Source organism: Ipomoea nil, unplaced genomic scaffold, assembly GCF_001879475.1.
Source record: "Ipomoea nil cultivar Tokyo-kokei standard unplaced genomic scaffold, Asagao_1.1 scaffold2036, whole genome shotgun sequence".
Lineage (NCBI taxonomy): Eukaryota > Viridiplantae > Streptophyta > Magnoliopsida > Solanales > Convolvulaceae > Ipomoea > Ipomoea nil.
Genome location: NW_017618464.1, coordinates 2597886 through 2624109, shown reverse-complemented (window position 1 = coordinate 2624109; position 26224 = coordinate 2597886). Strand labels below are relative to the sequence as shown.

General features: G+C 36.5%; 1 protein-coding gene across 1 annotated transcript; it reads left to right on the top strand.

Annotated features, from left to right (window-relative positions):
- The first annotated feature begins 966 nt into the window (after window positions 1-966).
- LOC109147777 lies at window positions 967-19455 on the top strand. Its single transcript, XM_019295436.1, has 3 exons — window positions 967-3276; window positions 3501-3951; window positions 19142-19455. The coding sequence occupies exons 1-3, from the start codon at window positions 967-969 to the stop codon at window positions 19453-19455; spliced, it is 3075 nt and encodes a 1024-aa protein (XP_019150981.1).
- Window positions 19456-26224: the final 6769 nt, after the last annotated feature.

The window sequence follows — 26224 nt, the reverse complement described above, 5'->3', positions numbered from 1 at the left end:
GGGTTTCGGGATGAGGGGGAGGAGGAAGGGGTGCGGGTTGATCCGAAGCGGAGACGGGGTGTGGAGAGGGAGGTGGCGGGGAGAGTGGAGGCGGAGGAGGGAGTGATGTTGGTGGATTCTGATTCTTCTACTATGGCGGGACCTGTTGATCAGGCCCGCCCTTCCCAATGAGTATTCTAAGTTGGAACTGTCGTGGCTTGGGCAATCCACGAACAGTTCGTGAAATTGTGGACCTAGTGTCCAAAAAGAAGCCGGATTTTGTGTACTTGATGGAAACGATGGTGGATAGGAGTCATGTGGAGAGGCTCCGTGTGAAGATTGGGTTTGAGGGAGGTTTTGGGGTGGATAGTGTGAGGCAGAAGGGTGGCATGGGTTTTCTATGGGCAAAGAATAATAGCGCTCGGTTAATCAAGTACTCTAATAACCACATCGATCTGGTGGTGACATTACCAAATCGTCACCATTGGAGACTCACTTGCTATTATGGTTTTGCCCAGAGTACGAGGATAAGGGAGTCGTGGGATTTTCTACGATCGCTCAAGGATGCATCTGATCTTCCTTGGGTGGTAATAGGGGATTCAACGATCTTCTTTATCAGTCTGAGAAGAGGGGTAGACGGCTGCATCCAACTGGTTTGTTAGAAGGATTTGGGGATGCTCTCACTGATTGCAGTTTGACGACTATTCCCATGATCGGGTATCCTTACACCTGGGAACGGAGTAAGGGGACTCCGAATTGGGTAGAGGAGAGGCTGGATAGGGCAGTGGGGGATGCAGCTTGGTTGGAGATGCATAATAGAGCCAGGCTGTATAATATTCAGACATTAATGTTGGATCACACGGCCATTTTTCTGGATATTAATGGCTCAACTACAATATGGAGGCCACGTTGTTTTCGCTTTGAGAATGCGTGGTTGGAGGATTAGGGTTGTATGATGGAGAATTAGTGGTTGAGTACGCAGGGGGTATGGGGTTGCAGGAGAGGTTGTGGATGTGTGGCCAGGGTCTGAAGAAGTGGGGTGGAGACCACTTTCAAAAATTTGGGTCCAGGATTGACACTATAAGGCGGGATATGAATGCTTTGAGAGGCCGTATGGACTCGGTTTCTTTGGGGCAGTTTAGACAGTTGGATGGGCAGTTGTGTTCCATCTTGTCGCAGGAGGAGACTTTCTGGAAACAAAGGGCCAAACAGCACTGGCTGCAGGGTGCGGATAGAAATACAAAGTTTTTCCATCAGTACGCCACGTACCGGAAAAGGAAGAACTTTGTTATGAAGCTTAAAGATGAGAATGGGGCTTGGAAGGAGGGGGATGGCCTAACTTCGCTGGTCACGAGTTATTATGAGCAGATATTCCAGTCCAGCGGCGGGTCCGGGGCGTTTCACGTGGATACCCTCACACCACGTGTCACGCGTGAGCAAAACGATGATCTTCTTCGTCCGTTCGAGCCTGAGGAGGTGAAGCGCGCCTTGTTTTCCATGGGGAAAGATAAGTCACCAGGGCCGGATGGCATGAATCCGGGCTTCTACCAGGCATTCTGGGATCTCATTGGTAAGGATGTTACTGATTTTGTACTTAATTGTTTATCTCAATCATCCTTTCCCCTAGAGCTGAATGATGCGAATATTGTTTTAATACCTAAAAAGGCGGCCCCTGAGTTTGTTGCGGATCTAAGGCCGATTGCTTTGTGTAATGTGGTTTATAAACTAATGGCCAAGATGATTGCTAATCGTATGAAACCGCTACTTGATAATATTATTTCGGAGTCGCAGAGTGCCTTTCTGCCAAGTAGGCTCATCTCGGACAATATCCTTATTGCGTCTGAGGTTGGTCACTACTTACGAAGGAAACAGCTAGGGCGTGTAGGTTGGGCGGCCCTCAAATTGGATATGGCTAAGGCCTATGATCGAATGGAGTGGTCATTTGTGGAACGCATGTTATTGGGACTGGGTTTTGATGGAAAATGGGTCAGTCTAATCATGCTCTGTGTACGGACAGTCAGGTACAGGGTGCTGGTGAATGGGAAGCCGAGTAAGGAAATAATCCCATCTAGGGGTTTAAGGCAGGGGGACCCATTATCTCCATATCTTTTTATTATATGTGCAGAAGGCTTGTCCCTTTTGTTGCAGGATGCCCAGACTAAAGGACGAATACATGGTTGCAGGGTAGCTCGTGGGGCTCCACCTATCTCGCATCTTTTCTTTGCGGATGATAGTCTGCTCTTCTTTAAAGCAAATATGCAGGAAACTTTGGAGGTGAAACGTTGCTTAACGGTTTATAAGAAATTTTCAGGGCAATCTGTTAATTTTCATAAATCCAATATCTCTTTTAGCCGGAATACTGTTCTGGGGGACAGGAATGATATTGCTAATGGATTAGGAGTTGAGCAAGCTGAGGATTTTGGGAAGTATCTGGGTCTCCCCTCTGTTATTGGGAGAAACAGGAAAGTGGTTTTCTCTTATGTTGAGAAAAAATTGAGGCAGAGGTTTGGCTCCTGGAATAAGAGACTGTTATCTGTGGCAGGTAAAGAGGTGTTACTGAAAAGTGTTGCACAGGCAATGCCAACCTACACTATGAGTATCTACCTGTTGCCTATGACTCTATGTGTATCTCTGGAAAGACTGATGAATAGATACTGGTGGGGCAAAAGTAATGTGGTAGACGGTATTCACTGGATGGCCTGGGACAAGATGTGTGTACCCAAGAAGCATGGAGGTATGGGTTTTAAAAGGCTGCATGAGTTTAATTTGGCTCTCCTAGGAAAGCAAGGGTGGAGAATGTTGACCTGCCCGGACTCTTTAGTGGCCAGGATCTTTAAAGCAAGGTATTTTCCTAACACTACTTTTTATGAGGCCACGCTTGGTGGTAACCCAAGTTATGTGTGGAGAAGCATTATCGCCAGCCAGGACCTTGTTCGAAGTGGTTGCAGGCTTAGAATTGGCAACGGAAGAATGACTAGAGTCTGGGACCACCCCTGGTTGCCTGATTCCCATGACCCTTTCGTTCACTCAGATCAGCCCGCGCAACATCCTGATTTGATGGTGGCAGATTTGATAAATTATGACCAGGGGATTTGGAATCAGGAATTAATATCGCAAATCTTTATTCCCAGGGATGCTGGCTTAATTTTACAAACCCCGGTGTGTGTCGATTTTAAAGATGATTGGTACTGGACGGGTGATATTAGGGGAATGTATACGGTCAAGAACGGTTACAGGCGGCTTGGGGAGATTAATGCCCCATGTGATGCAATATGGAATAACATTTGGAAATTACAGGTTCCCCCAAATGGAGAATTTTTCTTTGGAGAGCTATCACAAATATTTTGCCAACAATTACTAACCTGGTTAGAAGAAGAGTGGAGATCCCGAATGTGTGCCCTGCTTGTGGGGTGCTTGAAGAGGATGTTATGCACATTTTATGCAATTGTGTTTATGCTAGACGTGTGTGGAATATTTCACAACTCTAAATCCCTAACTTTGGTGATCATGATTTTGTGCAGTGGGTGGAGCTTTGGCTTGGGAACTCAGCAATATCTGCTGGTTTTCTAAAAGATCAAATATGTGGAATACTCTACGAAATATGGAGGGCCCGGAACATGGCGGTTTGGGATCTCGCGTTGCCTTCCCCAATACATCTTTGCGTCTCATTTCACCGCACCTGGTCCGCCTGGACCAAGTCTACTGTCCACGGCAGTGTTGCGCCCTTGCCGAGCCATATTACTGCTCTGCCGTCACCAGCGTCCGAGGTGCTGCCTGCCATGCAACATGAAGATGCCGCGTCACTCCCCCATGATGCCGTACTATGCTCTACGGACGCCGGGTTCTATGGATCCCAACACGCCCCAACGTTCGGCTTCTATGTGCGTAGCCCGGAAGGTGTTTTTATTGCAGCGGTAAATGGCCCACTCTCTTGCCCATATGATCCTCTTTTAGCCGAAGCTATGGCAATACGTGAGGCTCTCTCATGGCTACAGGACCACAATTATCACAATATTGTTATTTTGACAGACTGCGCAGTTCTCGTGGATAGCTTTCGGGACGTCAGGATTTTGTTTTTATATATAGTATAGATTGTATTACACTATTTTAAAATATTATAATTGAATTTTAACGCAGAATTATTGTACGAATAGAAAAGTAGAAAGCAATATATTTTATTAGGAAGAGAGATTTTGTAGGAATTGGGCGGGAAGATAAAATTTCAGGATTTTGTTTTTATATATAGTATAGATATAGATTGTATTACACTATTTTAAAATATTCGAATAGAATTTTAACGCAGAATTATTGTACGAATGAGAAAGTAGAAATCAATATATTTTATTAGGAAGAAAGATTTTGTAGGAATTGGGCGAGAAGTTAAAATTTCAGGATTTTGTTTTTATATATAGTATAGATTGTATTACACTATTTTAAAATATTAGAATATAATTTTAACGCAGAATTATTGTACGAATGGGAAAGTAGAAATCAATATGTTTTATTAGGAAGAGAGATTTTGTAGGAATTGGGCGGGAAGTTAAAATTTCAGGATTTTGTTTTTATATATAGTATATATTGTATTACACTATTTTAAAATATTAGAATAGAATTTTAACGCAGAATTATTGTAAAAATGAGAAAGTAGAAATCAATATATTTTATTAGGAAAAGAGATTTTGTAGGAATTGGGCGGAAAGTTAAATTTTCAGGATTTTATTTTTATATATAATATAGATTGTATTACACTATTTTAAAATATTAGAATAGAATTTTAACGCAGAATTATTGTACGAATGAGAAAGTAGAAATCAATACATTTTATTAGGAAGAGAGATTTTGTAGGAATTGGGCGCAAACTTAAAATTACAGGATTTTGTTTTTATATATAGTAAGTATAGATTGTATTACACTATTTTCAAATATTATAATTGAATTTTAACGCAAAATTATTGTACGAATAGGAAAGTAGAAATCAATATATTTTATTAGGAAGAGAGATTTTGTAGGAATTGGGCGGAAAGATAAAATTTCAGTACAAATGAGAAAGTAGAAATCAATACATTTTATTAGGAAGAGAGATTTTGTAAGAATTGGGCAGGAAGTTAAAATTACAGGATTTTGTTTTTATATATAGTATAGATTGTATTACACTATTTTCAAATATTATAATTGAATTTTAACGCAGAATTATTGTACGAATGGGAAAGTAGAAATCAATATATTTTATTAGGAAGAGAGATTTTGTAGGAATTGGGCGGGAAGATAAAATTTCAGGATTTTGTTTTTATATATAGTATAGATATAGATATTATTACACTATTTTAAAATATTAGAATAGAATTTTAACGCAGAATTATTGTACGAATGTGAAAGTAGAAATCAATATATTTTATTAGGAAGAGAGATTTTGTAGGAATTGGGCGGGAAGATAAAATTTCAGAATTTTGTTTTTATATATAGTATAGATAGATTGTATTACACTATTTTAAAATATTAGAATAGAATTTTAACGCAGAATTATTGTACGAATGAGAAAGTAGAAATCAATTTATTTTATTAGAAAGAGAGATTTTGTAGGAATTGGACGGGAAGTTAACATTTCAGGATTTTGTTTTCATATATAATATAGAAGTATAGATTGTATTAAACTATTTTAAAATATTATAATTGAATTTTAACGCAGAATTATTGTACGAATGGGAAAGTAGAAATCAATATATTTTATTAGGAAGAGAGATTTTGTAGGAATTGGGCGGAAAGTTAAAATTTCAGGATTTTGTTTTTATATATAGTATAGATTATATTATTATATATTACTAGTAATTCACCCGCGTGATGCACGGGAAAAAATTATGTTATTATAAATATAAATAAAAAATAAAAAAACTAAAATATTTTAAATTATTTAATATAATAATATTTTTGAGCTTCCATTGGTCAAGTATTTATTATTTTTATAGAATACAAAATTACAATTAAAATTAAAATTAATATTAAAATTATAATTTTGTATGGTTAATATAATCTCTAATTATGTGCATATTCAAATAAACTTATAGAGAGAATTTACATAATTACATTGATTTATTCTTAATTGTATTTCATCTATATTATAATTTTCACAATACGAATAATAACTAAGATAATTACATTTGGAAAGCAAATTTCAAAATTTTTATGTGTAAATTTAAACTATAATTGAACACATTTTTTATATAATTATATAATATATAGCTATTTTATTTTTCAAAAGTATATTTTTTTTTATATGATTATATAATATATAGCTATTTTATTTTTTAAATGTTGTGCTTTTTTTTCTTTTTTTTTTTTAATAAAGGATGTTGTGGCATTAATTGTAACATTAATTATTTCCCAAATCATATAGCTTTATTATATAAAGGATTATAAGCGTGAGTTAAATATTTGTTTGATGTGTCAAAAACATAAATATATTGAATGATTAAACACACAGAGAGTTACAGAGAGAAATATATGTATACATGCATTGAAGCATTTGGTGAGGATCGGAGTTGACGTTTATGGAGCCACAGACATAATACGTACCACTAACTACAAAATGATCTGTCATACCAATTATATATATAAATATATGGAGTAATAAACAGCCGACACAGAAAATATGAATATAAAAGTCGTCGCCTACAAGCACAAGGAGGCCCATTCATTATGTGCTCAAGAAAACCACATATTCTACACCCTCAAGTTAATCTCATGATGAAGACTTCATACATATTATTTTTAGTATATTACAAGTTTATTTTTAATATGTCCATTATATCAAGTAAATTTTTATTATGTTACAAGTAAAAGTAAATTTATAGTATACAAAAAATGATTATTCAATATCAATATGTAAAATATAAATTTGTATTAATTGTCAATCTTGCCAGTCGTTATATCGTGAACCGCGTGCATAATCGATTATGCACCGTGCATCAAAACGGCGCCGTTTCTTTAAGTAAAGAAACGGCGCGTTGTTAGTGTTAACGGAGTGACACTACCGTGTATCTAAACCGACACTGCCTCGCGTATTATTTTTATATTATCAAATGAAATTGCAGTTATATCAAAATGATACTGCAGTTGTGGTGAAATGTAACTGCAGTTATATCAAAATGATACTGCAGTTGTGGACCACAATATATATAAAATGAAACTAAATAACATTTCACATATTTGAGTGTATATTGTACAATGAAGCTGTAATTATATCAAAATGATCATGTAGTTGTGTTTTAATGAAACTATAGTGTATATAAAATAAAATTAAATACCATTTTAACATATTTGAGTGTATAAATATTGAATAAAACTGTAGTTATATCAAAATGAAATTGTAGTTGTGTTGAACTGAAACTGCAGTGTATACAAAATGAAACTGAAGAATAGAGTTATTGTTTGCGGAACAAATTCCGTTTCTTTTCATTAAATAAAATGACGTCGTTTTGATGCGCGGTGCATAATCGATTATGTACCGCGGTGCACGATATAATTTGCCCAATCTTGCTACATATATGGACCATGGTCCATGGTATAAGCATTGTGTCAACATCACCTCTTTGACTCAATACCATGGCCCATGTAGCAATGCATACAATGAAGTAAAACAAAGTCATTTGATTTTAATCGAAAAAAAAAAAAATTATTACCATTGTATGAACTATTTTTTGTTATTGTTTTTTTTTTCTCACACACTTAATTTGATTATAGTAACACTGAAGTATCATTTTATTTACATTTTATGTCTCTGCTATCCAGTTTTATTTTGTACACACAATAGATTAATTATAGTAATACTAAAGAATTATTTTAATTATCTTACAGGTTTATTTGATAATATACATATATGTATGAACTATGCTATTGAATTTCATTTTATACATACAATTGGTTCATTATAGCAACACTAAAATATCATTTTAATTCTACTACATGTTCATTAAACAATATACATATATGTATAAGCTCTGCTATTCAATTTCATTTTATTTTTACACATTCGGTTCATTATAGAAATATTAAAGTGTCATTTTAATTCAACAACAGTGTTCATTTGACAATATATATATATATATATATATATATATATATATATATATATATATATATATATATATATATATATATATATATATATATATATATATATATATATATATATATATATAATGTCATACGCCATTGGTTCACGGTAAGATAAATTATTATGTGGATCATGGTCCATACAATGTTGTGTGATCCATAAAAAATTACATTTTAATATATTAAAAGTATATTATACAAATAATGTACTTTCTCTACATACAAAGTAAATTTTTAATATACTAAAAATGCATTATTTATGTATTGAATGTACAATATTTGATAGTGTACAAAATAATGTACTTCGGTACTCAAATATTGTACTTTCAAAGAGTTAATTACATTTTTAGTCCTAGACTTATAGGTGACACTCCACTTTTAGTCCCTTTTTTTTTTATTAGAGCATCCACATTTGATCCTAATATTATTGTGGCATGACCATTTTTGGTCGCTCGTCAACAAAAATGTTGAAATATCGTTAAATTCAAAGGCATTTCGATCATTTTTATACAAAATGAGTTGACCCCGCTATATTTTTATGTTTATTTTTTTGAATAAAAAAATCTATAATTAAAAATCAAAATATCTTTGTATTTAACGGCATTACACGTGTTCTATTGATAGAGGACCAAAAATGGTCATGTCACAGTAATGTAACATTTTCCATTATGTCACCATTAAGTGATGTGAGTTAATAGGCCATTTATTGTCATTATGTTGTGGTTTGAAATGGAAGTAATGATTTCCGTTACTTAACCTATAATGATGAGACGTATGATATATATATATATATATATATATATATATGGTTGGTGTCCTCCCACTGCTCCTGTAATCTTTGTGACTAGACCATCTAGTTGAATATGAGACCAAGTGGTAGACGAAAAGCAGTTCTTTAGTGTTCTTCAAACAATGCAACGGAGATGACAAATATTGTAACACCCGTGTTACGACATTCAAATTCGAATTAATTATTAAATTAATCCCGTTAATTAAAGTAATTAAGAGGAATTTAATCCAATTATAATTATCCTAATTAACCCGGACGGTCCATAATGGATCGTGGACCTTTATCGGAACCAGGAACCCTAAGCCCATAGAGAATAGGGAAACATGCCATTACTATTTAGACTCTGACTAGGTCTCCCTTAAAAGTATAAATAGGGGATTAGAAAGCAAATAGAACCTTCCTCTCCTCTCCCTCACTCGAAATACTCTCAGGTGTTCCCGCCAGGGAAATCCCCCACCATCAAGCCTAGGAAGATCGATCGGTAGAAGGATCTTAGAGAAGAACCTTAGTAGCCAAGGATATTTATTAGGGCTAAGAGGTAACCCATGTCTCGACAAAACCTATTTTCGTTGCTATATCTTATTCATTGGCTCCTTTGATAATCGTATGTGTAATTCTGTGATTTAGTCTTGATAGAGCCTTGCTTAGAGTTTATATTGTGTTTATGTGATAATCTTGATATTCTTGATATTGTGATTAATTATTTGAATGACCTTGTATTTTGATTATGTCTAGAGTCCTAGGGTTTATATCATGGATTTCGTATTATGATGCTCTTGGGGTATTTGGGTGGGATTATGCATGATCGGGTGTTGAGTCTAGCCTAGGACTTGTGTTTAGGACTTTGCATATAGATTTTTTGATATTCTTGTGGTTCCGGATGCTCCTGAACCGTTATATGATTAGTGTTGAGTCTTGGCATGCTTAGGAGTTGTGTTAGAACGTATTTGGTGTAATCCTTGATTTAATTCCGTTAATTGAATCTGTGGTGTTGTCGTTATGTGTTTAAATGTGTCTGGACATGGTTTCGGGTTCCACAAGTGATCCCGAGACCAAAAGTTGCATGTGCACCAGTGGGGTTAGGTGGGGGGGGGGGGGACCACCCGCCACCTACCCGCTGCCCGGGGACGCTATTCCAGCGGGCAGCCGGCGGGCGATGGTCTGCCCGCCGGCCACCCGCTGGAATGGCGAGTGGCCGCCGGCGGGTGGTCACCCACCCGCCACCTACCCGTTGGAAAGTTGATGTGTGTCGTGATATTTTCCCTCGTTTGTTGTTTCCACGTGTCCCGTTGTACCCCGTTTGTCGTGTATGAGTCTCGTTTGGTGTTTTAGGTATCGTTCTAGGAATTTATGTGTAGTACGTGTCGTTGTTGTTGCATCTTGATTGTTATTTGGTTATGTGTTAATTGATTGAATGATGATGAGTATCGTGGTCATTGCGCTATGGCCGGTGTGACTGATGATGATGATGATGATGATGATGAGACTGTGATTGGTGGAAATGAATTGTTGGAGATTGGCACCACTTGTGCCCGGTCATTGTACTAAAGGTACAGGCCATAGCGGTGACTATGCTGAAGGCACACACCCACCTTAGACTTGCTTGCTGTTGAGCATGGGTCAGGTTATAAGTGTTACGGTGTCTTGTTAGAACTATGTGCGCTAACCCCTTGATATTGACACTAGAGGTGCGGATCATTGAATGGCACTGCGGCACCATCTTGATATGTTGGTGGTTGATAGGCGGTTTGTCGGTGGGGGCATGTAGTTGCCCGGAGGGATAAGGGGTGGTGATATAAGGGTGACCTGGAGGTATATGTTGGAACTGATATAAGGACAGAGGGGAGCTACAAGGTTGAAACTTGGTATAAGGTTGGAGGATGAATTGTGTACCTTGATGATTACTTACTTGCTAATTGATTGTCTTGAATGCCTTTGTTGCCCCTATTTGCTATTTATATGCTTATCTGTCTGTCATGTCTCGCAACGTGTTCTTAGGACACATGCTAGTCTTTATGATTATTCTATATTGTTAAGTCTGTTATCGTGTCTAGAGTTTTGATCGTGGATTTAAATTAGAGTCTCGTAAGTATATAAGTATTCCAGTTTCAAAATGAGTTTCTTATATCTACCTATATTGTACTTAACGTGTTGGAGTGGGTTACCAGCATTATTCGCTGACGGTTGTTACACCGAATGTTTTTCAGGGACAGTGATCGAGTAGCTTCGGAGCGCGCTAGTTGGATTCGTGGACTTAGTTTAGATAGTTCTAGCCTGGATGAGATGGCCTACGTGCCTTGATTTGTATTTGGGTATTAGTTATGGTTTATGCTTTGTTAGTTAGTTTAGCCTGTGCATCTGAGTTCTCCAGCTCAGATGTGGCATAGCACCCCGACTACAATGTCTAGTTTATGCTCTGTTTGAAAATTAATAAGAGATTAGCCTTTATTTTATAGATTTTAAATATCTTGAAATTTAAGGGTGTTACAACTATGGGTAGAGATGCTCGATCATATGCTTCCGCTATCAAGGTTAGATTACATGTATTGATTTGTATATTTATAACATTTGGTATCGGAGCCACGGTATCTTTAATTATTGAAATTTTGTGAGATCACATACCGGCATAGACATATTGATTGTGATTAATTATATGATATAATAAAATTTAGCCCATAGACAATTTTGTTATGTTTATATAATTAATTAGGGTAAAAACATCAAATTATGATCATAATTTAGCCCACATGCAATTATGTATCGAATATAGTTTTGGTGAGTTTTATCATTACAGGTAGGAAAGTCAATTTATTTAACATATGGTTATAATGTAAATAAATTGGCGTCTTCTATCATAAAGTTATGATATATGTACATATGCAAAGAGTATTCTTATGTGTACATTTTGTGGTATTAGTCTAGTTTCTTTCATATGTATTTATTATACATGAAAAAAATTGGATTAATAGCTTGGTACATTAATATTCTTTTGTGTACAAATATCAAGTGATCAATACAATTTCATAACTAAAATTATTAAGTTATTTTGATCACTTTGTGACTAATTACATAAAATATAATAAAATCTACCCACAAAAATTTTATTATATTAATGTAAATAATCAAGATAAAATTTCAAATCATATTTCTTAATTTACCCACAGGAATTAAGAAAAGGAACATGGTTTAATAGTTTTATCATAAAGTTGTAGATGAATCTAACTAAATAAAACTTTAGCCCATAGACAAGTTTTATGTCACTAGATTCTTCTATCACTTGATAATAATTTTATCATAAAGTCTCAGTTGAGTCTAATTGAATAAATCTTTAGCCTATAGGCAAGTTTTATGTTACTGGATTCTTCTGTTTAAATTGATGATCAAGATAAAATTTTATCATACCAATTTTAGAATTTATAACTTTAAGGCCAGTTATAATTCTATATCACATGGGTTGCATTGGCAACACATGTATTTTGTTAACCTCCAAACTTTTAGTAACTTGAAATTGTTACTGTACGTGGCTTACTTGGTTTTTCAGTCTAACCACAATAGAGCTTTTGAATTTGGACATGATATACTTTTGGATCCTTATATTGGAATTGTACATATCTAGCCAAATTTCAACTAAAGCAATTTAATTTGTTTAAGTAGTTGGAAATTGTGTCTGTTACATGTACATATTTAACGTGTCCAAACTATGGTGGGAAATTATAATCTTTGTTAAATTAGTTGGACTTGAGGATCATTAGTGTGTATATCATTTATGCTCAAGAATAACTTTATTAGTGAGAATAATGGTTTGATCAATGGGAGTGATCATTTGGAAAGATCATTAAAGATGTCCTACTTCAAGATTGCTCCACTTCAAGGATAAGATACCTTGCCTTGTTATTATAAAATCAATAGTTCAAATTGTTGAACTACAAGTTCTACAACATATTTCTGAAAATATTGTAACAACATTAACAGTTTTTATTATTATAATAACAATGACATTAAGTTTATGGTGAATTATCACGAGTTGGATTCTTTAGCATTTATTGGAGTCTTTAGTCTCATCAAATTGATCCTGGGCCATTATGATTTTAAAAAACTCAAAATTCAATGTTGAGAGACATAAAGCAAGCAAAGACTCATGATGTTGGTTCATATAGATGAATCTTGAGAATTTTTTGTTATATTGATACAATATTTTGTTGTTTCATAAAGTTACATTGATAAGTCCTCGTTATTGCTCTCTGGCATGAAAGTTGGGTTTCCTTTTTGTTTTGGAGATTATTTATAAGGTGTATGTTTAAAGTTCCATTTGTGGATTTAGCTCGTGAATTTGTTATCTAAGTCGTTAGAATATGGACTACTCAATTACTGTCTTTGGCTAAAATTAATGAGAGTGGGAGTGACAGACGTGTCAACTCTGAAAACTTAGCTGTCAGCGATAGTATTAAAGATAATGAGTTAGCCATGCAATATATTAACATTGTGTTAATAGTTTTGGATCCCTACTTAAGGCATGCTTATAAGAATTTTAGGGATCGTATATGGTACATGGAACTTATTATGCGACTATATTGTACGTACATTTATGTTGTCACTTCTATGTAATTTGGATGGTTTCTCCCATGGTTATGCGCATATTCATTTGAGAAACATCCCTAAGGTTGGACCAAGAGCAAACATAGGGTTTATTCATAAAGGACTTGCGTTGGGAATCAAAATGCATGTGATGCATAGATGGTATTACTCACACTTTAATTTAGAGGACATACCACTATGATTCATGTTTTTGATCTTCAATAAAGGTGTGCCAATACTTGCACCAAATGGAAAATTGTAACATTTTTCATTAATGTTGTACAAATCAAGTGGTGTAAGTTTATTAGGCCAAATTTAGCCATTGCGGAAATAATTAGTTTTTGATAACTAATGATAATCAAGAATGAACATAATAAGGTTTATTCATTAAGTTTTATACCACATAAGGTACTTAGACAAGAAGTTACATTGTAATCATAAGTTGATACTATACTCTGATTAAGAGGAACTATCTCTATGATTCATGGTTTCTTTGCTTCTTTGAGTTAATACTTGAACCAAGTGGGAGAATGTAACATTTCCATTATGTCACCATTAACTGATGCAAGTTAATAGGCCATTTATGGCCATTATGTTGTGGTTTGAAACGGAAGTAACGGTTTCTGTTACTTAACCTATAATGATGGCACGTAGGTTATATATATATATATATATATATATATATATATATATATATATATATATATATATATATATATATATATATATATGTTTAGTCCTCTCACTGCTCCTGTAATCTTTGTGACTACACTATCTAGTTGAATAGGAGACCAAGTGGTAGACAAAAAGCAGTTCTTTAATGTTCTTCAAACAATGCAACGGAGATGACAACTATGGCTGGAGATGCTCGATCATATGCTTCCGCTATCAAGGTTAGATTACATGTATTGATTTGTATATTTCTAACAAGTAATACTATGACCAAATGTGAAATTTCTGATAAAAAATGACTAAAAATGAACTGTCACCTATAAATCTAAGACAAAAAATAAATTTAATTTTACTTTTAAATAATGTACTTTTTATTTGCGGCCCACACAGCTGTATAGATCATGGTCCATGCAACAAGACTCTCGCAATAACAGCACCCGGCCCGTTTCATGGTCCACATGCAGGCTGTGTAATTTGTTTTCTAATCAGTATTGTTGAAGGTTAGGAAGACTTCAATTACTTTTTTGAGAATAAGAACTTAATGTATTAAATCAGAATGAAGAATATACCATAAGAATATTTTGTTTTAATAAAATATAATCAATCGACATAAAAAAATTTAAAATGTAATTATTTAATTATCAGATGTACATGAAGCTATAGTAATTTTATTTATTTATTTTGATTAGGTAATTTTATAATTTTTTTAATCATGGACATTTATTTAATTGCAGAACGTATGATTAGTAGAAAGTACTCTTAAATATGGAAAAAAAAAATAATAAAAAAAAAAAACCTTAAAAGTATTTGTTTTATAATCAATACGGAAATAGAATAATTGTGGAGCTCACACATGGTCTCAAACATACTATACAGACGATCATGTTGACAATTGACATGCCTTCAGTACATATAATTGTTGGTTGGTTCGCTATCATTTCAATTAGAAAACATTGTGGCAGCAATAGTTGAATAATACTATTGAATTGATGCGACACAATTTTTACACGGATTGAGTTATTATAGTGCTGCAAATAAGTATTACCGCAGCAGATCAATTCAAATTAAAAATGCTAATAGGCTGTTCTTGCTAAAAGTTGAACTTGTAATATCTATCTACTCATCTAATAAGAGTTAATAAAATTGGGCCTATAACGAAAACTAAAAAATATTGGTCAATTGTTTGTTGAAATAAATGGTTCATGTATATTATTTTGATTTTAATATTTTTTCTACTTTACCCTTTATTACATCATTTACTTTTCCTAAATAAATAGTTGCCCGGCATGCTCGCCACGTGTTCAGCATGCACCGATTAATTAGGTCGGCGACGCTTTGCATGTCAACACTTTACAACTCCCACGAGTCGGGTTCATTCACTATCTGGCTGATCAAGAGATCTATTCCGGTCTAGAGACCGATTCGCAGATTTGGAATCGACCATCCGCTGACCCGATAGATTGGGTACATTCGACCTAAGGGTCGGATCTTTATTTACTATCCCGTGATTGGGCGTTTTACAATCTCGTGATCGGGAAAGGCATCAGTCTAATGACCGAGCTTTCCTTGGCCATATAGCCATTTAATTGCTTAAAAGCTATCTTCCTTCGACCAGGACGGTCAGATACCCATCAATCTAGCTAGGGATCATAAATTTATGTGATCTAGCAATTGGCTCCGTCAGTGAGTTCTGTTGGTCTCTCCCGACCGCTCGACTGAACCATACTATGAGTGAAAATCCTAATATACTTGTAGAGATCGGCATTTAAGCCGAAATGACACATGATATATATATATATATATATATATATATATATATATATATATATATATATATATATATATATATATATATATATTAGCGCTCAAATGCGACAGTGGCTTTAGGTGCGGCGGTGCGGTCATATCAGCATCGTCCATTCTGCTTAATCTAACAGCAGCGGCTAATTTATGAAAATTTAAAGATTTAAGCGCGTCCTGGTAAGTGGGGGGTGTTATGGTAATTGTAGTGGTCATTTATATCGGTCGCTTGTCAGAATACACCAACAGCATTAACAAAAGACACCAATAGTGTTAGGAAAAGCACCACAATGAAATGCACAAATACACCAAAAAATACACAACACACCCAAAAAATACACCATATAACTCACCACCCCAATGATGTATTTCTGAACACTGTGTGATGCTTTTATTCATACCTAATGGTGCGTTCTGGTGATGCTATCTAATTTGTGCATGTTTTTTTTTGTGTGCATTTTCTAACATGGATGATGTATATTTGTATAACTATTAGTGCGCCCGCACTGACCGCATGAGAAGGCGCGAGCGCACCTGAACTTGGCACCAAACACGAATCCTCAAATACACCATAGTAAGGTTAATAATGCCCCAATAACGAACATAAAACACACAACACTATGATTTGATCTATTCTGGTGCCCAATGACGACTTTAACCTTGCAGTTCGCGTAGTGTGAGAACGTGCGCGAAAATATCAGAAAAGCCTTGATGAATGTGATTCGTTGGATTTATATAATCTAATGGCCTACAATTAACCGCATCGCCGCACCTAAGTGCACTGCCGCACTTGAACCCCTCTCTCTCTCTCTCTCTCTCTCTCTATATATATATATATATATATATATATATATATATATATATATATATATATATATATATATATATAGTATTTTTGTATATGTATTGGATCCAGTGAGGTTAGCATTGTCAGGTGAGGTCGTGAGGCTCAATCTTGTACGTTTGTTTGCATATTTGGACGTCCCAGATTTAATGAGATTTCTTGCTTTGTGCGCTGATTATTTGTAGATGTAGGGTCATTATTGTCTTTTTCTTTGTATCTTTAATAGGTAGTAATTATTTACTTGATTTTATGGGCTTGTGCAATTTAATTATGGTTCAAAAGTGGGTGTTATTTTCTTGCAACCTTAATTGCAGAATATTCGACTTCTTTGTAGTTGGCTTTTGCGTGTATTCTTCGGTGGTCTCTTCGGTTCTTGCGATCTCCTCGGTGCCGCGTGTATTCTCTGTCCGGTCTCTTTAGGCTATCGCCGACCCTGCTCATCTTTGTCTATGCCGTTCTATCAGTGGTGATGGCCGGTTCTACCAACCGTCGGTCCAAGCGTTTGAGGAGTGGGTCTTCCGGTAGCCACATTTTTGTTTTTTTTTTTTTTGTTTTTTTGTTTTTTTTTTTTTTGTTTTCTTTCGTGTATGTGGGTTTGTGCTGGTGTTGCATGTTTGTAGCGGCGAGACGGATGGGGCGGTGGTTCTGGTTTGTTTGGGTGGGTGGATTGTAGCGGGATGTTAGGGTTTAATTGTGTGGCTTCTCGTTTGTCTGCTTGCTTTGGCAGTTTTTTATGGTTGTTTTTCGAGTAATGGCGTGTTCCGGCGGCTAGGTCTGTGCATTGTGGTATGTCGGCGGCTTTAGGGTGGAGGGGTTTTGGGGGGCTTCATTGGGGTGTTTGGCGGTGGGTTGGTTAGGGTTTCAGCAAGGGGGGTATTAGTTATTGGGGTTGGTTTTGTTTTTGTTTTTTTAAGTTTTTTTGTGTTTTGGATGCCTGGGTAATGGTTTCTACGCATTTTTATTTTTTTGTTGTTGCTTTTTTAAGGACTTTATGTTTAGCGGGTGGTGTGTGATTGTCGTAATGTTTAGTAAGGGGTGGGTGCGTTATAGGATTACGGCGTGTGCATTCTGTTCTTATTTGTCCGGGGTTTATTCCGTATTGTGCTGGGTTTTTTTTTTGTTTTTGTTTTTTTTTGGTTTTTTTGCTGGGTAATGGCGTTGGTCGGGCTCTAAGGTATTTGCATGTCCTTGTATTTGGCCGGTTAAGGAGGGAGGGGGATGTGGGTGGTGTCGCCGTGGTGATTTTTGATGGGGGTGGTGGGGGTACGGCAATGGAGGTGTGAGTTGTTGCTTTAATTGTAGCTATTTTTTTAAAAATATTTTTAATGTTTTGGGGTTCTTTTTCGTGCGTTTGGTCTATTCGTGCATACGACTTCATATATGTGTTTTCGAAATAGTTTTGCACTGGAGTCTGTTCTTAAGTCCGGGCATTTGATGGTGTTTGCAAATCCACTGGCCTTAGTTTTGCGTTGTTAGTTATTGTGTGTGCAACTCCACTGGCCGCTGTGAAATGGTCATGTTTTTGCTCACGGTGCAGTGAAGGTATGGCTTCCCTGAAGTGAAAATGGATATGTCGGTGTGTGCGGGTGTGGTGATATGCGGTTGCATTACGTTGAATTGTAGTATTTAATTTAGCATTACGTGACATATGTACTGCGTGTGTTTAAATTTGCTATTGTATGCATCTGTCTATGTTTTCTTATGGTGGTGATGGGTGGTTGGTGATTTTGGTCCCACGTTTTTTTAAGAAGAATAATTTATTTTAGTCGGGGGTGGTGTGTTTGTTCGCCGTTGGGGGGGGGGGGGGGGGGGGGGGGGTGGTTGCGTAATAGGGTTTGAGCGTGTGCAAATTCAAATTCTGTGTGCATTTTCTATTTGTGGTGGGTGCAACTTTCTATTCGACTGTAGGGTATGGGAAATAATTCGTACACTTGTTTGCACAAGGCGTGTTGTAATTTTATTATGTGCGTTATAAGTTCGTTTTCGTTATAAATACGTTTTTGTATTTCATTTTCATTTTGGTCATTGGTTTTGTTTTGTTTTTTTTTTTTTTAAATAAAGTATTTGAGTTGTGTGCACTGCAGGGTTATGGTGTGTGCGTCTTAATCAATTTTGTTTATTTTGTAATAGTTCGGTCTTCTATCTATCTATTTTATCTGTCAATGGCATTTTCTTGTTTTATTTTTCTAAATGGTTTTTCGTTCAAGAGTATACATTACGAACTATGTGCAATAGTTCGTCTAGGGTTGTTCTTTTGTATTTTTGGTGTGTAGTTCGTTGTTATAGCATGTGTGAATTACATTGGGGTGAGTTTGTTTCATCTATTATTTTTATGGCTTTAAACTTATCTAGTTTGGTTGTCTTCCTTGTAGAGAACAATTCGGAGTTGTTTGCAGCACCTCCTGGTGTGGATTTGCCTACTGCCCAAACAGCTCCACCAGTTCCTCCTGCGGAGGTGTCTACCCCTGCTCAGGTACAACCGGTTGTGGATGGTGTGCATGTTGGGTCTCCACTAGTTGCCCCCGTTGTGGTGCCCATCCCAGCTCAAGTTCAGCCGCCCTTGAGTGGGGCGCAAGTGGGGTCCGTTGCTGATGGTGTGGCTGTATTCCCATCTCTGAACACTCGCGCATCGCCAAAGCACCTGGTTTCGCAATTAAAGTGGTTAAATGCCAACGGAAAGCCGTGAATCAAATTGGGTTAGGGGAGTTATTCAATCTTCAGGTAGATGACTTCCCTAAGCGTTTGGGTAGATAGCTGTTGAGTAAATTTGATCCATCGAACATGTGCGTGCTGTTGGAAAATGGTGCAGTAATTTCGGTCACTGAGAAGGATGTGCATGCTACTTTGGGACTGCCCTGTGGAGGTGTGGCTACACCTGTAACATATGATTCGTATTCGCTTACATATTAAATCACACAGCATCATTTCATCAACTAACTCATGACTCTTCGTGTGGTTTAATAATAAAATTTATGTCTATACATTTGCACATATCTTGCACTCTTGCACTGTCATTAAAAATAAAATGCATAGGCTCTACAGTAATTTGCACAGGCTAAAACAATAACTTGCACACGCTAAAATAGTAACTTGCACAGGCTAAAACAATAACTTGCACACGCAAATAAACTATCTTGAGAACGCTAAACACAACATACCATACATCTTGCACAGACAGTATAATAAGTTGCACACGCGTGATACATATAACTCGCACATAACTTGCACTCGTATTAAAAGTGAATTGCACATAGTACAATCTAACTTGCATAGGCTTGGAAACTATCTTCCACAACTTCAAACACTAATTATGTCAGGCTAATAAACTGACTTGAAAAGGCTTCACTCAATCATCGCAAAATCTTGCACAGACATAAAACTAACTTGAAACGTTGCACATTAACAATTCAGCAACACGCGCCTTCCCTATCACGTATTCGGTTATCCCAGCAAATAAAAATCTAGCATCTATTCTCGCACAGACATAAAACTAACTTGCACATGCTATATGAAAAATTATGTAACACACCGAATTCCTATTTATTTAGTTTTTACAGCAAATTAAAATATAGAACCAAGTTTAGCACACACATCCAAAAAAAAAAAAAAAAAAAAAAAAAAAGCTCCAATCACATGTCATATCAACACACTTGTCGCGTTGCTTATAAAACAATTTCAAATCAGTGCGGTACCTATTTTACTTAATGCTAATTCAACAAACGCCATCCTCATGCACTCTCTAAACACACGCCATCAATCGCACACACCATTTCGTACAAACGCACTCACTCAACATAATAACTTCACATACGTAAGAACATCATCCAAATCAAATCTAGTTCGGTTGCACATACCTGTTGTCGTATCCGCCATCACCGTCGCTGAAAAATAGAACGTCTTCCCTCGGGGTGTTCTAAATGATTGTTTTACTACAGCTCTCGCCACAAAATTAATAACATATATTACCGTAAATATATATATCTAATCATATTACCATTCATATGGAATATATCCCAATTAATTTGTACCCAAAAATAGTTACAAATTACAATTACTAATTCACCCTTATGCTTAAACTACTACCTTAAATATATAACAAATCTCTTTCAATCTCACCCTTCTATTTGTAATGCTTTAATGGATGAGATGAGATTTCATGATCTCATCCATATAAGTGACCTCATGGGACCCGGAGCATATATATATATATATATATATATATATATATATATATATATATATATATATATATATATATATATATATATATATATATATATATATATATATATATATATATATACATATATACATATATATAAAATCATGCATGATCAAATGTGAACTAGGTTTGTCGTGATAAGTGTCGACTAATTTGATCCATCTATGATCAATGACTAAAAAATGACGGGGTCAATTTTATAAATATTAGTATAAAGGAATCAACTTAGGGATTCAGTGCATCTATTTTTTAATGTAACAACAAATTAGACCAAATATGTTCATTTTGCAAACTAGCACTAGTAACTCAGTTGCACATGAGACAATACCAACAAAAAAGAAGCAGACAAGCAATGAAAACAAAGACAATGACAAACTTATCTAAAACCGAATTAACAAAACTTGAGTAATTCCAACCAAAAGTATTATATACTACCTAATACCATACCAACAACAATAAGTATTTAGATAATTGATTTTAGAAATGTGCAAATTAAACGAACATTAATTTTAATGCAAACTATAATGAACTTCTATATAATCTTGGATTGATATTCGTTGAATTACATATTTAAATACAAACATTGGGAATTAAATTAGTCGTGCAATGCGCGTGAAAAACTAGTTGTTGTTAATAAATCAACATTATAACCAACTTAGTTAGAGTTATATCCAAAAAAAAATTCTTTTGAAAATCATTGGTGGTGTGTTAAATTTGGTAACGGTGGACTACACTTCTTTCTTTTTTTTCTTTTTTTCTTTTTGTAATTTTTTAAAAGTTTAATAAATAAATAATAATCACATGATAATACAAATAAATTATAAGAAAAGGAATGTTTTTTGTCCTTGTATTTTATTTTATATGAAATAGTGATTTAGGTCACTCAATTGTTAACTTTTTTTTTAAATATGAAGGAGGGGGGAACCCAACAGAGTACTGCAAAGATTACATCGTGCATTTAGTCAGAGCTTACAAGTCTCCAATGAGGCCATCCAGAGTTATCATCGTCAAGGATATTTACAATGCCAAGAGGTGGAGACTAGAAAATATGGAGTCCTTTGGGAAGGGCCTTGGCAAGCCGTGCCATGAAGTCTGCTGCACCATTCTGTTCGCGGCAAACACCTTGAATCGACCAAGATTCCAGAGCGCGTAGTTCTCTCTTGCATGCGGTGATGATATTCCGAGTTACAGGTAGAAGCGGAGAAGAGCCATTGATGAAGTTAACTAACTCCATTGAGTCCGTTTCAAAAATTACTTTCCTAAAGCCCCTGCTTGCTACCAATTGGATTCCCTTGAGGAAGGCCCAGGCTTCTGCTTCTATAGGTGAGCAGCGGCCGATGTTGTATGCAAAGCCCTGCTCCCAGTTGCCCGCTTCGTCACGAATAATTCCTCCGCCTCCAGCTCTAGCATCGTGGTAATCAACTGCTCCGTCAATGTTAACCTTCATAAAACCGTCAGGGGGTCTGGACCATGACACAGGTTTCCATATGAGCTCCTGCATAACTCGGGCACCTTTGGCTCTGTGGTAGGCTGCGGATACTTCTTGTGCTTGCAAGATGATCCACTCGACTTTAGCTCTAACTGGTTTCCTCTCGTTTTTGAAAATGGCTTCGTTTCTCCATCTCCAGATCCACCAAAGTGCCAAGGCAAAGAGTACGTTTTTGTCAAGAGGGATTCTCACATCGTGCTTACCAGAGATTCCTTTTCTGAACCAAACTTCGAAAGGGATGTTCTGTGACACCCCGGAATTGTATGGAAGAAGAGCATCCCAAATTGGCTTGGCTTCACTACACTTACGCAGAATATGTTCCGTGTCTTCCACATCATTTACACAGCACCAACACTTGTCGCAAAGAGACATACCACGTTTCATTCTATTTTTATTCGACAGAATTTTGTCATGGGCAACTAGCCAGAGGAAAGTACGAACTTTATTTGGGACTTTAAGCTTCCAGATGCTCGTCCATATCGCAGCTTCCACCGGGGTGTGGAGCCCCGTGGCTATATCATAAGCTGATGATACAGAAAAGGATCCCGACGCTTCATTCTTCCACCTTACGGAGTCGATGGCCTCTGGGTCCGTTATTACTACAAATGCTTCCAGCTTCTCTATAACATCATCGGGTAACCTGTTAGCTAACAGGCTCCATTTCCAGCCAGTGTTCAGGTCCCAATAAAAGGAGACATTCTTAGTAATCTCTTCCGGAGGTACATCGCTAAGAGCATCAATCAAAAGGTGGTGGTCCTCTAACCACTTGTCTAACCAGAAAAGCGTATGCTCGCCATTCCCGACTTGAATACAGATGCCTTTCTCCAATAGAGGTACTGCTTTTAAAATACCCTTCCATGCATTTGACATATTCGCTCTTGGCTGCCATTGCTTACAATCTGATGGATGAGCCTTGTATTTAGATTTTAAAATTTCGGCCCATAGACTATTTCCTTCATGCATCAATCTCCATCCAAGTTTCGCCATAAATGAGAAGTTCATTGATTCCAGTCTTCTAATGCCCAAGCCTCCACAGTGCTTACTTCTTGTAACGGTGTCCCAGTTCGCGAGGTGACACTTTCTTTCGCCATCTATACTTCCCCAGAGAAAGTTACGGATCAGCTTCTCCATTTCCATGATGACTCCTGATGGTAAAAGCGTGGACTGCATAATGTGATATGGAATGGATGTTAGGGCGGATTGTATTAACACAAGCCTTCCTGCTAGTGTAAGGGTCCTATTCTTCCAACCGGATAGTCTTCCTTTCATTCTATCGAGGATGGCCGAGTATGACTCCTTCTTCAGCCTCCCATGAATGGATGGTACACCGAGGTATTTGCCCAAGTCGTTGACATTCGGGATTCCAAAGTATGAAGTGATCTCCTGCTGCAAGACTGATTCTGTGTTCCTTGAGAAGTGCAAGGATGACTTGTGTCGATTCATCTTCTGACCGGAAAGTAGGCAGAAAGTGTCCAGGCAGTGCTTCATTTCTTGAGCTTGTTCGATTGTGGCTTCCCCGAAAAGAATCAAATCGTCTGCAAAAAATAAATGAGAAAGGTTAGGCCCATTCCTTGTAATCTTAATCCCCTTCCATCGACCCCTGCCCAAAGAATCCTGAATAATGTGACTGAGTTTTTCCATACAGATAATAAAAAGTGAGGGAGAAAGAGGATCTCCTTGTCTAATTCCACATGTTGGGTTGAACCATTCTGTCAGCTTTCCATTGCATTGGACTGCCAGCGTAGGTGATGAGACACATTCCATGATGCAGTCAATCCAATTGCTATTTAGACCTATATCAACTAGAGTGTTTCTCAAAAAATCCCATGACAACTTGTCGTATGCCTTCTCGAGGTCCACCTTTATCATGAGCCAACCTGTTGACCCTTTCTTGAATCTCATAGAATGAAGAACCTCCTGGTAGACCAGGATGTTATCTGAGATCATTCTTCCTGGTATAAAGCTTGTCTGATGACCCCCAATTAATTTTGGTAAGACTTCTTTCAACCTAGTAGCCATAGTTTTAGCGAGAACCTTATACGTCACATTGCAGAGACCAATCGGACGTAGCTGCTTTGCTGAAATCGGGCTCTCGACTTTCGGTATTAAGCAGATGTGCGTATCATTGCAGCCCGGAGCTAGCTTCCTGTTAGAGAAAAAATCGTGGGCAAAGCTCGTCAAAGAGGTACCCACCACACTCCAGGTCTTTTGGAAGAAACCGGCAGTAAAGCCATCGGGGCCTGGAGCTTTACAGGGATCCATATCGAATAATGCGGCCTTTATTTCGTCATCCGTGAATGGACTATTGAGGAAGTTCCAATCTTGGTCCGTGAGGGTTGGGAAGTTACCATGGGGAAGGCTATTACTCCCATCTACTCTGCCCGTGTAGATATCAATGAAGTAATTCCTAATATGAACTCTCAGCTGGTTGTCATCCGTGATCAAATCCCCATTGTCATTTCTTATGTTTGTGATTTTATCCTTCTTGCTCTTAATTGCAGTTGCTAGGTGGTAGAATCGGGTATTACAGTCTCCTGATGTGATCCACTCCTCTCTAGATCTTTGAAACCAGATCATTTCTTCTTGGTATAGAGTTTCGTCTAGTTCCCTTCTAAGTTTCCTTTCCAGCTTCAAAAGGTTTTGACGTGGCTGATAGGTAAGAATTCGTTGAACTCCAGCAATACGTGCCAAAAGACGCTTCTTCCTTTTAAAGATGTTGCCAAAAGTATTGCAGTTCCATTCTATCAAAGCTTCTGCCGCTCTTTTTTTGTTATCCTCCAGATCCCTTGTAGCACACCAAACCTCTCTGACCAGAGGCAGGAAGGTAGTATGTAACGACCAAGCTATGTTGAATCTGAATCTTTTATCCTCAGGGACTGAAGACGGCGGGTGGGTCCTGATGAGCAGAGGGCCGTGATCAGAACTCAAAATCGGAAGATTTTCCACAAATGCGTCAGAAAATCTAAGTTTCCATTCAATGTTGCAAAGGGCTCTGTCCAAACGAGCTCCTTTGAAAGATTCAGAACTAATGCCTCTCATCCAAGTAAATTTTGATCCTTTGGATCCCATATCCAATAAGCCCTCTCAGAAGATCCATTCATTAAACTCTGCGCACCTAGATTCCTGGAAACTCTCCCTGCTGCTCACCTCATCCCTGCAGGTTACCGAATTGAAATCACCTGCCAACAACCAAGGTAAAGGATGATTCAGATTGTCCTGACTTAAATCATTATACAGAAGTTTTCTAAGTTTTCTTTTTTTTCTTTTTTTCTTTTTGTAATTTTTTAAAAGTAATAAATAAATAATAATCACATGATAATACAAATAAATAATAAGAAAAGGAATGTTTTTTGTCCTTGTATTTTATTTTATATGAAATAGTGATTTAGGTCACTCAATTGTTAACTTAATTAACTATATATTACTTACCCTCCAATATTTCATAAGGTAACAAATTTTTGTCACTCATCAACCGAGACGATTAAAGTTAATCACTTTTACACTATGCGTATGGAGGATGAGTTAATATAAGAATAAATTTGTGACTTTCATTTCTAAATTATTAAAATATTTGTTAACAAGTTGAAACATCAAAATCACCACATTGTGAACCAGATAGAGATACCAAAGATGTCTTATCTTTAAAAATTGAAGGATCAATAATACTCATATAAACAATATTAACTGAAATTGCTATATCATATAAGTATAATTATGGAAAAAACATGATTTTTCTTAAATTAT